Raw genomic sequence first — 15,368 nt, forward strand, 5'->3', positions numbered from 1 at the left:
AGACCTCGTTCAAATAATCGATTTTCCTGCTGCTGGTTATGAGCAGGTTATTAACAGAACTCGGCGGTCAGACAGCCAATAGGATCCCAGACAGTACTGTGGCAGTAAAGATGTCCCTCCCCCACTGGCCCCAGCGGCCAATCATATCGCTGCACAGAACTGCGGTTCAGGACATGTGGAGCTGTCAGAGATTATGTCACCTGACATGTCGGGTACCTTTAGGTCTCTGTGGACCACGCCCATCTGATGACAATGTAGCACCGCCTCCAAAATCTGCTGGATACAGTGACTGTTCAGAAAGAGGTCAGAGGTCAGAGGTCGGCATCAGATTCAGCACAGAAGCAGAAGAAGTCTGAAGAGTGCGTCTCTTACCTGGCATCAGCTTCACTGTAGTATTCTCTCGCTACGATGTCTTCAAACAGCTCTCCACCTGTCACACTGACACACACAGACACACAACGTCATGAGACACACAACACAAAACGTCAGGAAATTAAACAAACCATGAGACACACAAACACACGATGTCAGGAAATTACACAACCCTGAGACACACAACATAAAACGTCAGGAAACTACACAACCATGAGAGACACAAACACACAACGTCATGAGACACACAACACAAAACGTCAGGAAATTAAACAAACCATGAGAGACACAAACACACAACGTCAGGAAATTAAACAAACCATGAGAGACACAAACACACAACGTCAGGAAATTACACAACCATGAGACACACACACACGATGTCAGGAAACTACACAACCATGAGACACACACACACAACGTCAGGAAATTACACAACCCTGAGACACACAAACACACAACGTCAGGAAATTACACAACCATGAGACACACACACACAACGTCAGGAAATTACACAACCATGAGACACACAAACACACAACGTCAAGAAACTGCACAACCATGAGACACACAACACACAACGTCACGAAACTGCACAACCATGAGACACAAACACACAACGTCAGGCAATTACACAACAATGAGACACACAACATAAAACGTCAGGAAATTACACAACCATGAAACACACAAACACACGATGTCAGGAAACTACACAACCATGAGACACACACACACAACGTCAGGAAATTACACAACCCTGAGACACACAAACACACAACGTCAGGAAATTACACAACCATGAGACACACAAACACACGATGTCAGGAAATTACACAACCCTGAGACACACAACATAAAACGTCAGGAAACTACACAACCATGAGAGACACAAACACACAACGTCATGAGACACACAACACAAAACGTCAGGAAATTAAACAAACCATGAGAGACACAAACACACAACGTCAGGAAATTAAACAAACCATGAGAGACACAAACACACAACGTCAGGAAATTAAACAAACCATGAGACACACAACACAAAACGTCAGGAAATTAAACAAACCATGAGAGACACAAACACACAACGTCAGGAAATTACACAACCATGAGACACACACACACGATGTCAGGAAACTACACAACCATGAGACACACACACACAACGTCAGGAAATTACACAACCCTGAGACACACAAACACACAACGTCAGGAAACTACACAACCATGAGACACACACACACAACGTCAGGAAATTACACAACCATGAGACACACACACACAACGTCAGGAAATTACACAACCATGAGACACACAAACACAACGTCAGGAAATTACACAACCATGAGACACACAAACACACAACGTCAAGAAACTGCACAACCATGAGACACACAACACACAACGTCACGAAACTGCACAACCATGAGACACAAACACACAACGTCAGGCAATTACACAACAATGAGACACACAACATAAAACGTCAGGAAATTACACAACCATGAAACACACAAACACACGATGTCAGGAAACTACACAACCATGAGACACAAACACACAACGTCAGGAAATTACACAACCCTGAGACACACAAACACACAACGTCAGGAAATTACACAACCATGAGACACACAAACACACAACGTCAGGAAATTACACAACCCTGAGACACACAAACACACAACGTCAGGAAATTACACAACCATGAGACACACAAACACACAACGTCACGAAACTGCACAACCATGAGACACAAACACACAACGTCAGGCAATTACACAACAATGAGACACACAACATAAAACGTCAAGAAACTGCACAACCATGAAACACACAAACACACGATGTCAGGAAACTACACAACCATGAGACACACAAACACACAACGTCAGGAAACTGCACAGTTTTGACCTCTGGATGTGGGGACACTGGGTGGAGGGGCTCTGAATGTAGCGGCTGTAGGTGGAGGACACTGGGTGGATAAGCTGCTTACCTGTGGACAGATGTGCTTCACCTCTGTTTGAATATTTGGATTCTGTTTGCTTGTCTCACTGATTTCTGTGGTTTTCATTGGTGGTGGTGTAAGAAAGTGGTGTGGGTGGGGTCAAAATCACGGTATAAAGGACAGTTGTAGCCACAGTGACACCACCCACTGCTGGCGTCACGGAGCCTTCGTGGTGTTTTCAGTGTGGATGTGAGGAGCTCAGGTGTGTCACAAACAGCGTGAGGAGACACTCACAGGTCGAAGATGAGGTAATGATGCCCCTCCTCCGAGATGCTGTCATGCAGCCGAACTGGAAGACAGAAAGGAAAGCAGACATTTTATTTTCCCGTTACACCACGTCAACCCCACAGAGCGCACACGCAGCTGCTCGCCACGCAGCTGCTGGCCGAGGTCAGAGGTCACAGTCATTGGTTCTCCCTCTGCCACCCTTAAGCCTTCCTGCTTCCTGCTCTGCTGTGACTCTGACCAGCATCTCCAAAATGAACTTCCTGTTTTATCCAATCAGACCACAAACTTGTCACCTCACTGAACTCACCGATCAGCTGACCAGGACGCTTATTTCCTCATACACTGCATCCAATCAGGGCAGAAGAGGCGCCCCCTGCTGTATGTTAGAAAGGCTGCAGATACATACAGGAAACTGCTGAAGATTAAGGCTGAACACCGACTGTGGCTGTTAGTAATGTGTCAGTGAGCGTGCCGTCCAAGCTGGGCGGGGCTAAGGGCGAATCAGCCATGCTGGTTTCTTCTGCCACATTTAAACCGACCCATCCTCACAGGCGACTCTCAGAGCAGCTCTGCATGACTCACAGATCAGAATAAGACTTCTTTGTCTGACACTCAGACTCAGTTCATCCTCAGTCTAAAACAATAAGTTTAAGCTCCTCCCCTCTTACTTTTGATTGGCTGAGCGGGTGGGCGGAGCTTCTATAAAGCTGTGATACTGAATATTCCTGAACAGCCTGAGCTGTGGGCTCACAGGGATCACTGCACATACACCAAGACCATTCATATAAACTTGGTAAATGGCCTGTATCTGTATAGCGCTTTACTCGTCCCTAAGGACCCCAGAGCGCTTTACACCCATCCACACACTGGTGATGGCAGCTACATTGTAGCCACAGCTGCCCTGGGGCGCACTGACAGAGGCGAGGCTGCCGGACACTGGCGCCATCGGGCCCTCTGACCACCACCAGGCAACGGGTGAAGTGTCTTTCCCAAGGACACAACACCGAGACTGTCGGAGCCGGGGCTCGAACCGGCAACCTTCCGATTACAAGGCAAACTCCCAACTCTTGAGCCACGATCGCCAGCTTCATGTTTAATATGAAAATCCAGCACAGGGGCAGGGGTCATGTGACAGGAAGTGAGGAGAAGCAGAAGAGGTCCAGTTTAAACTGATACCTGATGATTTACATCCGGACAGTTGTTCTGGTTTTAGTGATTTATGCAGTGATGTGCGAGAAGACGTTTCATCCTGAATTCACAGAGCGAACGTTCAGATTTCTGTTCTGGAAAGTCAAACATGGAGTTTCTTAAACGGCGTGTCACAGTTAATCAGGTCCTTCCTGTGACGGGCTCCTCGCAGTTTGAGAAACTTGTTGGATGACGTCTCTGAGCCCGACTGAAGGCGTCTGTTTCTGCTCTCCGCTTATATTGTTTAATAGGAAGTATTATAGCTGAGGAGAGAGAGGCTGCTGCCCACACACACACACACACACACACACACACACACACACACACACACACACACACACACACACACACACACACACACACACACTAAATCCCGCTGCTGTACTGTGTAGGAGTGCTTTGAGAGAAAACCTGATTATTTCTTTCTGAGTGCTTTCACACAGGTACTGTGTGTGTGTGTGTGTGTGTGTGTGTGTGTGTGTGTGTGTAGGAGGATAGATGGTTTTGATTCCTTCACCTATGGACTCTGTTGCCTAGCAACACCACACACACACACTCAGGGTTACGTAACACTCCTCAGTATCTGTAGAGCATCGCCTGCCCACACAAGGCAATGATTGGCCGCTCTGTTCAGCTGCAGGCTGCCGATTGGCCGGCTGGGTCCACGCGAGGTCATATTTGAACATCTGACTGACGGCGGTGAGTTTGTTTGGACTCCATCGAGCACACAGTTTGTTTTTTGGAGGTTTCGGTGTGAGGGTCTGTGCTCTGCGCTCAGACTGGACCCGCCCACAGCAGCGGCGCCTCCTGCTGGGCTTTTATTCTGAATTATTCACAGGAAGTGGCGGCCACACACAGATCAGTTTGCGTTTAAGTGGTTTGAGCTCTGAGGCGTTTCCCACACACTCATTAAGCTGTCCACGGGCTGATCTGAGGACGCGTGAAGCCCCCTGTGCGTGCCTGACAGCAGGCAGCCGTCAGACGGAGCTCCTCATGTTGCAGAAGGCTCGCTGCTCGCTGTAACGTCATTACCAGGAGAGGCGGCTCACACATGATCTGATGAACACTCATTAAGTCGAGCTGCGGGCTCAGAGGCAGCGCCGGCATCCTGCTGCACAGCCACAGGGTTTTCACATTGCTGCCTCGGTGCACAGAGCAGACTCTCAGCACTAATAAAACACAGATATTACACTAAGGACACGCCCACTAATGACATCACAGATCAAACATAATGATCGTTCATAAACTATGGATGTAGCTTCCGGATAGGTGCAGTCAGAGATTTCCTAATCTAATGCAGAACTGCGACTCTCTGGACGTCCTGTCCTACAGGGGGCGTTGTTGCTCAGCAGGGGGCCGTTCAGAGACTGAAGCATTAGGCCCGTGGTTACGTTTACCACAGACATCCATCTTTGCTGCCATCGTACGAGCTCAGGCTCCAGCGTGCTGATCAATTTCAGAACAACAACACTGGAGTCATGTGTTTAGTTGGGAGAGCTCTTCTGGGGTAAACAGAGTCACAGCCTCCACAAAGACGTGTTTGTCTGAGCCCAGCAGAAGTGAGCCAGTATCAGTGTGGAGGATCAGGATCATGGATTTCACGTCAGTCAAGCCAGAACATCTTACTATTCATCACTGATTGAAGACAATAAGAACAACCCCAGGTTTCTCTTCAGCTCTGTAGCCAGGCTGACAAACAGTCAGAGCTCTGTTGAGCCAACCATCCCTTTAACGTTAACTAGTAATGACTTCATGAACTTCTTCACAAATAAAATTTTTATCATTAGAGAAAAAATTACCAGTAATCATCCCACAGATGTAATATTATCTACAGCTACTCTTAGTACCATTGATGTTAAGTTAGACTCTTTTTCTCTAATTGATCTTTCTGAGTTAACTTCAATAATTACTTCCTCCAAACCATCAACGTGTCTTTTAGACCCCATTCCTACAAAACTGCTCAAAGAAGTCCTGCCATTAATTAATTCTTCGATCTTAAATATGATCAACCTATCTCTAATGATCGGCTATGTACCACAGGCCTTCAAGCTGGCTGTAGTTAAACCTTTACTCAAAAAGCATCTCTAGACCCAGCAGTCTTAGCTAATTATAGGCCAATCTCCAACCTTCCTTTATATCAAACATCCTTGAAAGAGTAGTTGTCAAACAGCTAACAGATCATCTGCAGAGGCTTATTTGAAGAGTTTCAGTCAGGTTTCAGAGCTCATCACAGCACAGAAACAGCTTTAGTGAAGGTTACAAATGATCTTCTTATGGCCTCTGACAGTGGACTCATCTCTGTGCTTGTCCTGCTAGACCTCAGTGCAGCGTTCAATACTGTCGACCATAATATCCTATTAGAGCGATTAGAACATGCTGTAGGTATTACAGGTACTGCACTGCAGTGGTTTGTATCATATCTATCTAATAGACTCCAGTTTGTGCATGTAAATGGAGAGTCCTCTTCACACACTGAGGTTAATTATGGAGTTCCACAGGGTTCAGTGCTAGGACCAATTCTGTTTACATTATACATGCTTCCGTTAGGCAGCATCATTAGAAGACATAGCATACATTTACACTGCTATGCTGATGCTATGCAGAAACCCGTCCTGGAGGACGAGGCGGCTGTTCCTGAGGTCAGGGTGAAGAAGCCGTTAGCTGTAATTTGGGGAGGCGGAGCTTTTCCACAACGCCATTACGTTCAAAGCCTCACGAAACTCTCACAATCTATTCATACAAGATCTCTAACAGCCTCGAGGAAGACTCTCAGTCATTCAGAGGTAAGAGCGACCTAAGCCCATCTCTGAGGGAACATCTGTCACCCTCTTACAATGATTGCACCATTCTCCAACTCTGTGCATGGGACTCGTGGTTATTGATCAACCCTTCGATGCGATTCAAACCTGATTGTACAGAAGACAGTCCCTACGTTACTGACGAAGGCGGCTCTCAGTATCACAGTACTCGTACTGCGTGCTGTCTCCAGTACACGGTGCAGGTTTTCCTTCCAGCTGCTCAGAGATCAGCGTGTTGGAGGGAAACCTCTCCGCGTCCTCGTCTGTCGCCTCCACTCTGAGAACGACTGCTCTGTGATTTCACCGCCTTCATCACCCTCACCGTTAGCAGCCGAGGTACATACAGCAGTGTTAGTACATGCAGTACATGCAGTACATGCAGTATTACTCACCGATGTTGGGGTGTTTCAGTAGTCGACAGATTCGAGCTTCACGGTCCAACTTCTGATGATCTGACAACACAAACACAGAGATTACTGATCAGAGGCATCGATCGGGGATCTCCCTCCTGACCTTGTTATTGATCAGGAGAGTCAGCAATCAGACCTGTTGTCGGTTTTCACACTGTGACGTGATCGCAGGTGTTTCACAGACAACAGGAAATCAGTCCAATCAGAGCTCACGCTCATGAAGCATCAATGTGACGGTGATAGTTTCGTTATCTCTGATCTTCATCCCGGATAAACGCTCACTGAGGCACTCAGAAACAGGAGAATCAGGCTTTTGCTGCCTGAGGTTTGATCTGAGCGTCAGTGTCACAGCGATGCAGAGATATCTGTGTGCACATCCAGACTCCACCGAGGCAGGAGCTGCTCACACACAGCTCTGCTGACAAAGAACGAGGTCGGTTTCAGGCCTGAGCGCCGTGAGGTGGGACCAAAGACACCTCTGCATCAGTGGGACTTTGTCTGGTAATGACAGATCAGGATGGTTTTAAGTCAAAGTTTTATTTTCCACTTTATTTCCCTGCTTAAAACCTCCTCTGACCTCCTGAAAACTTCCTGTAAAGTCTGTCTGAGGCTCCAAAGGTGAGTCAGTGCAGTGTTGGGGCTTAAATCAGGCGTGTGGCTGCTGGGAATAATGGGAGAGCTGTTTGTTGCTCCTCATCTTTATCAACTGTGCGCAGCTTTGATGCTGGAAGCTTTTTGGTTTCTGCAGCAGACGCCTGCACACAGCCCAGCATTAGCCGGGTTCATATTAATAATGACGATGGAAATAAAGGTGACCCATCATGTGACCAATAACATGGTCATATGATGCTAATGATATATTCAGATATATTGTTGATATTACAGTAAAATCCATGTTCTTGTGATTGTATGGAGCACCTTGATCTCAAAGGGACAGAGTAATCCCATTACCTGCTGTGCTGATATTAAAATATTAGACTGTGAAGACAGTGAATGTGACCTCAGAGATTTGCTGTTCTGTTGTTTTTGTGTTTTAGTCCTTAAACAGACGTTTGTTTTTCTAACTTCAGAAGATGAAAAAAGCTTGAACCATCACCAATGTGACCTTTTATCTTATTAAACACTGAAACGAGTCAAACACAGGTTTAAAGCTGCTTTCAAAGCTGTTCACAGAGTGAGAGGAGATGTTACACCACCTGCTGTAGAACTACACCTGTGCAGAAGCTCAAAGGTGGTTTTGAACATCTAAAGTGAACAAACGAATATTAACTCAGTGTCAAACATGCAGCACAGCGGCCAGAACCAGATCACCAGAGGGTCCAGCTCGGGTCTTTGTGAGGTCATGAAGTTCTCCAGGTTTCAGTAAACAGCTGTTTGCTTTGTTTTCATGGCGGCATGATGACACAGGAGCGAACATGGAAAACTAAGAGTATTAGTAGATGTAGCGAAACATTTAAAACAGCAGTTTGGATCCAAAAAGGCAAAAACAGGTGAAGGTTTGTGTGTTTGAGCTGTGAGGCTCAGCGTCCCAGCAGGCTGAAGGGATGCAGAAGAACTGAGCTCAGGCGGCTCAGGCTCATCGATCAGATAAGAAGAACAATAAGTGTGTTAGAAATCACATCCTGCTGGGATGCAGACCCTTCACTCGTCGTGAGCTCACTGGTCTGAACCAATCATGATCCTGTGTGACCCATGAACTGGTGGTCCACGCCCACAGGTGGTCCACGCCCACAGGTGAGGACCAACAAACTGCACTGTGGATCTTCACTGTCACTGAGTCCACGCCTCGTGTAGGGCTGTTCGATATAACGATATATATCGGATGACGATATAAAAACATTTATCGTTTCCTATCACGCTATCGTTTGTTTCGTGGTGTCGCAAAATAAACTGTTTACAGCAATATTTTTCATGGTTTTGAGGTCACTGTAGTTATTATTAATTTCTTAAAGGTCTCTCTTTCTCTTATATTTGATATAACCACATTACGGACGGACAAGCGCCTGTTTTTATGCGTTGTCGTTAGTAACAACAATGGTAACAGCATCGCGTGGCTCCGCTGTCCGCTTGTTTGTTTTCCACGTAAACCTTTCACAATAAAGTCTCAGGATCCTCTTGAGACTTTATAAAATAAACTGAATCACGGGAATGCAGAGAGTTTAGGGATGAGAAGCAAAAAAGAGCCGTCAGGTGCTGAAAAATAAACCCTAGACTCAAACTTTGAAAGAAACGGCGGCCGTTACAACATGTCTAAAAATGTATCGTTTCATGCATCGTTAAAACACTCGACTCCAGGTAAACGACGCCCAGCTGCAAACACGTCACGCAAGTCGAGCTGCCCGAGATTCACAGAATTTATAGAAAACGTTACATTTTTGTGATTTATATCGTTGTCAGGACGATAGATGTCTTATATCGGGATATGAGATTGTGGTCATATCGCACAGCCCTAGCCCCGTGTGCACCATCGAGGTTTATTTGCAGCTCTCGAGCTACAAACGTGACATCAGGAGGTTAGTTTGAGCTGCTGTTGGTTTGGAATCAATTAAAGTTTCTCCTTCTGTGTTTTTCCTGCAGCTGAGTGCATCAAGTGGACATTAAAGGCCATTTAAAAACCACCAGAAACTCCTTTAGTGCGAGCAGCGAGAGAAGCAGCTGGTTCCCTTCCAGTAACTCTTTAATTAGATAATAATGTGCTGGGTGGAAGCCATTAGCCGTGGCGCCGCGATGATCACACGAGAAGTTATCCGGCATAAATGGAGTATTGATTGTTTGGGACTCTGAAGTCAGCTTCAGCTCCCGTGAAACTCACTGTGACCTCCCCAGGCGGTTCAGCCCACCGGCGACTGATCCCGACCGGCCGACACTCGGCGCGGCTGAACCAACAGAAGCAGCGCGGCGAGATCACGAGTGTCCGGCAGCCAACACGAGGCTGCCGAGGAAGGCGTCCAACCGAGCAGCAGCTCTGAAGCTCCAAAGACTGGCAGCATGACAGGCACACACACACACACACACACACACACACACACACACACACACACACACACACAGACACACAGAGACACACACACACCAGAGCAAGCACCACCAGGAATCCCCCAATCAAAGCATCCTGCAGAGCTGAACGTCGCACTTCCTGTCAGCAAACTTCAGAGGAAGAAATAGCAAACAAACTCACACACACACACACACACACACACACACACACACACACACACACACACACACACACAGCTCTGCTTTGACTGTGCTGGGATCAGACGGTGCTTGACTCACAGTCTGATGATCAAACGTGTTCATACAGAATCAAATGCGGTTTCTTCTTCTGCTGTTTTTATTCTTTATATTCTCTGACTCAGAACCAGCTCCACCCTTTGACTCAGCATCGCCGCACCCTGAGCTCAGCAGTCAGGCGTTCCTGAGTGAGACCGTTTCCTGTGGGGTGAACGGGACGTCTGTGAGCGATCGATGTCCGCTCATTAGCCGCTCACTGTGGGACATAACCGTGGATCTACATCATCCACAGCACAGTGACAATGTCACAGCACGGTGACATCGTCACAGCACAGTGACATCATCCACAGCACAGTGACATCATCCACAGCACAGTGACAATGTCACAGCACAGTGACATCATCCACAGCACAGTGACAATGTCACAGCACGGTGACTGATTGGATTGGATGGAAACATGCAGCCACCCTAAGAACCAATCACAGCAACAGAGCAACCACAGAGAGTAGTGACAGGAAGTAGGAGGGGCCTGTTATGAAATTTTCTCAACTTACTCCCAGCCGGTCACAGCAGATGGCCCCGCCCCTCCCTGAGCCTGGCTCTGCTGGAGGTTTCTTCCTGTTAAAAGGGAGTTTTTCGTTGTGCTGGCTCACAGCGGCTCATACGACGTTTTGTGTATTATTGTCGATCTTCACAACACGTGGAGGCGACTGTCGCTGTGCTGCTATATAAACATCACTGAACTGAGCTGAATAGTAACATTTTAACAAGATAGCAACATTTTCTGAGGTCACACGCGTGTCCGCCGCAGCGTCATGAAAGCATCATGGCTGTGACAGCATGACAGGAAGTCAACATTCAGCCCGCTGCTCTTTGTCGATTTTAGAGAGAAAATAGTTCCTCCATGAAACTGAAGAGTGATGGGGTCATCTTTCTCTTTGACCCCTAGGTGGTGTTGGGTGTGCATCGATTCCTGAGCCCATACGCTGCTGTGGGTGCCAATGGTTGTCGAATTTCCTTCACAACTCGTTGCCATGCATGGCGATCGTTGGCGATTGTCCTGGCCTCGTCGAGATTTATTCTGCCCCTGATGTCATCTTTGACCTGTTTTAGCCATGTTTTCTTTGGTGCCGTTCTGTGGATTCTCCACTGGGTGGGTTGTTTACGCCAGAGGAGTTGATGTGGTAGTCTGCTCGCATCCATTTGACACACATGGCCAAACCATCGCAATCAGCGTTTCTGAATTCGCCCCTCAATTGGCGGTTGGTTGCCGCATCGCTATCAGATGTCCTCGTTTCGAAGGCGGTCTCGAAGTGACACTTGTAATATCTGTCGAAGGCAGCGCATCTGGAAAACGTCGAGTTTGTTGAGGTCCGCTCTGAGCACCGTCCACGTTTCAGATCCATAGAGCAATATCGGGAGGATCAGCGTCCGGAAACGGCGGATTTTGGTCGAGATGGAAATATTGGTTCGCTTCCACAAGCACCACTTTAGAGATTGCTGCAGTTGCGTGACCTATTCGACTGTGGATCTCTGCCGTGGAACCAACCTTCCTTTGCTCGATCAGTGAGTCCAGGTATTTGAACTGCTGGACTTGCTCTATTTGGATACCGTTGAGGTAGACGTTGGCAGGCGACCCGTCTGTTGTCATCTTGTCAGTGTTTATCTTGAAGCCATATGACTCGGCGGTGCGTGTGAGCTTGTATAGAGCATCCGTGGCTTCGGCGTCATCCTCGGCCAGCACAGTGCTGTCATCTGCAAACACGAGATCCGTCACGGTGCCATTTTCATCAAACCAGACTCCGCATCTGCCCCTGAAGACTCATGATGGCGTCGACTACGATGTTGAAGAGCAGCAGTGAGGCGACAGCGCCCTGGCAGACTCCAGTGCGGATGGTGAATTTAGTCGACAGCTCATTACGGCTGCGTATTTGGCTCGATGATCCGTTGTAATTTTCCTGCAGGAGCTTAATGACTTTTGGTGGGATGTGCTCGGTCTCCAGCGCCATCCAAAGTGCTGGCCAATCGATGCAGTCAAATGCGGATCGATCAATGCGGTCATGGTTTCTGCTGAGAGGTTTTCACATGTAGGTTTTGGAGCTTTGAGCATCATCGACTTCCAACACAGTGAAGAGGAGGCAGACGTGTCCACAGCTAGCACATCAGACTGGACCTCGCCGCAGGTCCAGTCTGATGTGGATGGTCTGAGTGCTGCACGGGTTCACGGTTTAGGTGGACGTTACAAGGACGGACGCTGTGACAGCAGCTCTGAGCGGTAGCTCCGCCTCTGTGGGAGGAGACGGCGGCGATGTGCAGGAGACTCCACCTCAGAGACGAGACAGCTTGTTTAATGAAATCATCTTCATCATCATGAGTGATTGTTAGAGCCAACAGTGTGGTTTTCAGAATCTGTACAATTTTATTTTATAGGGTTTTAATTTTTAAATATATTTTTTGCTGTTTGTATTTAAAACAACTAATCTATTTTTAAACAATCCTTTTGTGTTTATTTTCTGATTTCTTTTCTCTTTTTTAAGATCTTACTTTTATTTATCCTGAAACTATTTTGTCTGATTTATTTTTAATAATTATTTTATTTCATTATTTTATTCTTGTTTATATAATTTCTGATCTGTATTGTTGGAGGATCTTTACCATAAAAGTGAACCGACACCTGAATGTTTAAAATGTATTTGTGTTTACTTTTTATTATTGTTATTTTTCAGTGAGTAATTATTTTGCATCCATATGTATTAAATTCTATTATATGTATATATGTGTATGTGCTGGTTTGACTGGTTTGACTGGTTTGAGGTCTGTGCACGCGTCATTAATAACTCCTGTGGTCACTCAGCTGTGACGACTCTGACCTCAGGTGACCTCTGTTCAGCATGCAGTACGAATAAAGTTTGATTGACTCACAGCCTACATTAATGTCATGTTTCCTGTTGCAGGTTTGAGGTGACAGTGATGCGAGCGAATGACGGCGGTGTGACGATGGCGTGCTGCTGGTTTGAAATTAAAGAGATCTGATTGGACGTTTCCGCCCAGCAGGTGAGCGAACACCTGCAGAGACACCCATTATGTAACCGCGGCGACGCTTCAGCAGCAGTTTGTCCTGCAGAGTCAACTGAAGGAAAGAGATGGAGAGATGAACACACACACTTCTTTGTCAACTTTGCAGGGTGTTGCTAAGCAACCGAAGGAAATCTGAAACCAGAATAGCGATGTGAAAAAAATCAACAGAATGTAGAGAAAGATGCAGCTTCGCTGTTTCTCTCAGCTTTGCCGTCATGTTGGAACGTGTGGGAGACGAGGGGGAGGAGGGGGAGGAAGGTTTCCATCCAAAGCACAACCAAGCACGCTAACAGGAAGTTAGCGAGAAAACCAAATGAGCGCCGTGGTTTTATGAACGCATAACTTTACCTCGCCATGAGGAGACGCTCAATGTTTGCTTCAGACAAATAATCACAAGAACAACAGTCACAACAATGAAGGTTTCACACAGACCGAGCTCGTCCACAAGACGCCACACCTGGATCACACACATCTGGATCACACACACCTGAGTCTGTGGCTCAGGTGTGTGATATGTTAGAGACATGGTCTGTGACTTCCTGCTAAAATCTAAAACTACAAGCTCTCCTAAACCTACTGGGCTTCAACCAGGAAGTGACATCATCATCCTTCATCACACCCCAACCTCCTAATATGTCTCTGTGCACAACACTGAGCATGTGTGACATGGACACAACGGCCAACTTGTGAAGTTGTAGTCGTGTGTTAGCTCATGAGCTAGCAGTGTGTGATGTCTGGTCAGCAGAGGCCAAGTTTGGGCCTCACGTTGGTTTTAAACCTGAGGTGAAGCTCGACATCACAGGAAGTTAATAATAATGTAAAAAACATTTTAAACTTTAGCCGCACAACGACTTTACTGCTTCAGAGGGTCTTTGGTTGTGGTGGAGGCTGGGTGGAGGTGTCGCTACATATGTATGCACGGCTGCTCGTTACACTGAAGGCAGCTTTACTGACAGCTGATTTCTGTCATGATGAAAAAGAACAAGGTGACGATGGTAAATGGCCTGTATTTGTACAGCGCTTTACACAACATTCAGTCATTCACACACTGGTGATGGCAGCTACATCGTAGCCACCGCTGCACTGACAGAGGCGAGGCTGCCGGACACTGGCGCCACCGGGCCCTCTGACCACCACCAGTAGGCAAACATGGGGTTAGCATCTTGCCCAAGGATATTTGCCGTGCAGCCAGGAGGCAGCCTGGGATCGAACCACCAACCTTCTGATTAGTGGCTGACCTGCTCTGCCACCTGAGCTACAGCCAGCCACGATGCAGGTGATGCAGGTGATGTAGCATGTTCACTCCTCCTCCTCTGACTGCCTCTGACAGTCTGTGACTGATTTCTATGTGACGTCTCAGGAAACGCCCACTGAATCCACGTCTGTGCACCAAGTGAGCAGCACTGGCTCGCCAGTTAGCCATTAGAAATGGTGTCCTCCAGTCAAACGACACAAACCCCACAGTGACACAAACTAAGAGCTGATGAGGTTTCACACAGGATTTAAGCGAGGTCACACGTTCCTCACTCAGGTACAGGTACAGGCTAAAGTACTGATTTAACTTCAGTACTCGAGTAAAACAACAGGTTGCAGCATACATTTGTGGGAAGATGCTGATCGCACCTTTCTCAGGTGTGTTTTTCATCACGTTTTAAACTCGGTCACGTGTCACTGATGGAGCAATCAGATTGTGTTTCACGTCTTATTGTTTCTCAGATTTAAGGTGATGCGTTTGTGTGAAGTGACAGAATCACCTGCAGTACTGAGCCCGTTTGTACCGCAGATACCTGAGGACTGAAGAAGAGTCGTCAGGTGTTTGTACCTCGTTACCTGACAGAGCGCATGCTAATGTTAGCCTGCTAGCGTGGTACTTCTATGTTGGGATCAGGCAGTTTGTATGAATCAGCCAACGTCGTCCACCCAAACAGCCTTTTCCAAACGTCACAGGCACACAGGGCTACAGACCAGTTAGCTGTTGCCTGGTAACTGCTGACCAGTACAGACACGTTGGTATTCACCGACAGGTTGGCGAGTGGATGCTGGAGG

General features: G+C 47.1%; 1 protein-coding gene across 2 annotated transcripts in view; it reads right to left on the bottom strand.

The window, feature by feature from the left end:
- The window catches only part of LOC147320178 (calcium/calmodulin-dependent protein kinase type II subunit alpha), a 37,878-nt gene that overhangs the window by 20,282 nt on the left and 2,228 nt on the right, over positions 1–15,368 (bottom strand). For both annotated transcript variants that reach the window (XM_086308060.1, XM_086308061.1), the window contains exons 3-6: positions 6,993–7,052; positions 2,621–2,675; positions 373–438; positions 217–289 (exon numbers count right to left, since the gene is read on the bottom strand). In XM_086308060.1, coding sequence (XP_086164186.1) covers positions 217–289; positions 373–438; positions 2,621–2,675; positions 6,993–7,052 — 254 coding nt within the window. The remainder of the gene's footprint in view (positions 1–216; positions 290–372; positions 439–2,620; positions 2,676–6,992; positions 7,053–15,368) is intronic.

This window comes from Aulonocara sp. 'chitande type north' Nkhata Bay, linkage group LG10 (assembly GCF_057382095.1).
Source record: "Aulonocara sp. 'chitande type north' Nkhata Bay isolate Kocher_YH1m ecotype deep benthic linkage group LG10, A_spYH_male_GT1.1, whole genome shotgun sequence".
In the NCBI taxonomy this organism is placed as follows: domain Eukaryota; kingdom Metazoa; phylum Chordata; class Actinopteri; order Cichliformes; family Cichlidae; genus Aulonocara; species Aulonocara sp. 'chitande type north' Nkhata Bay.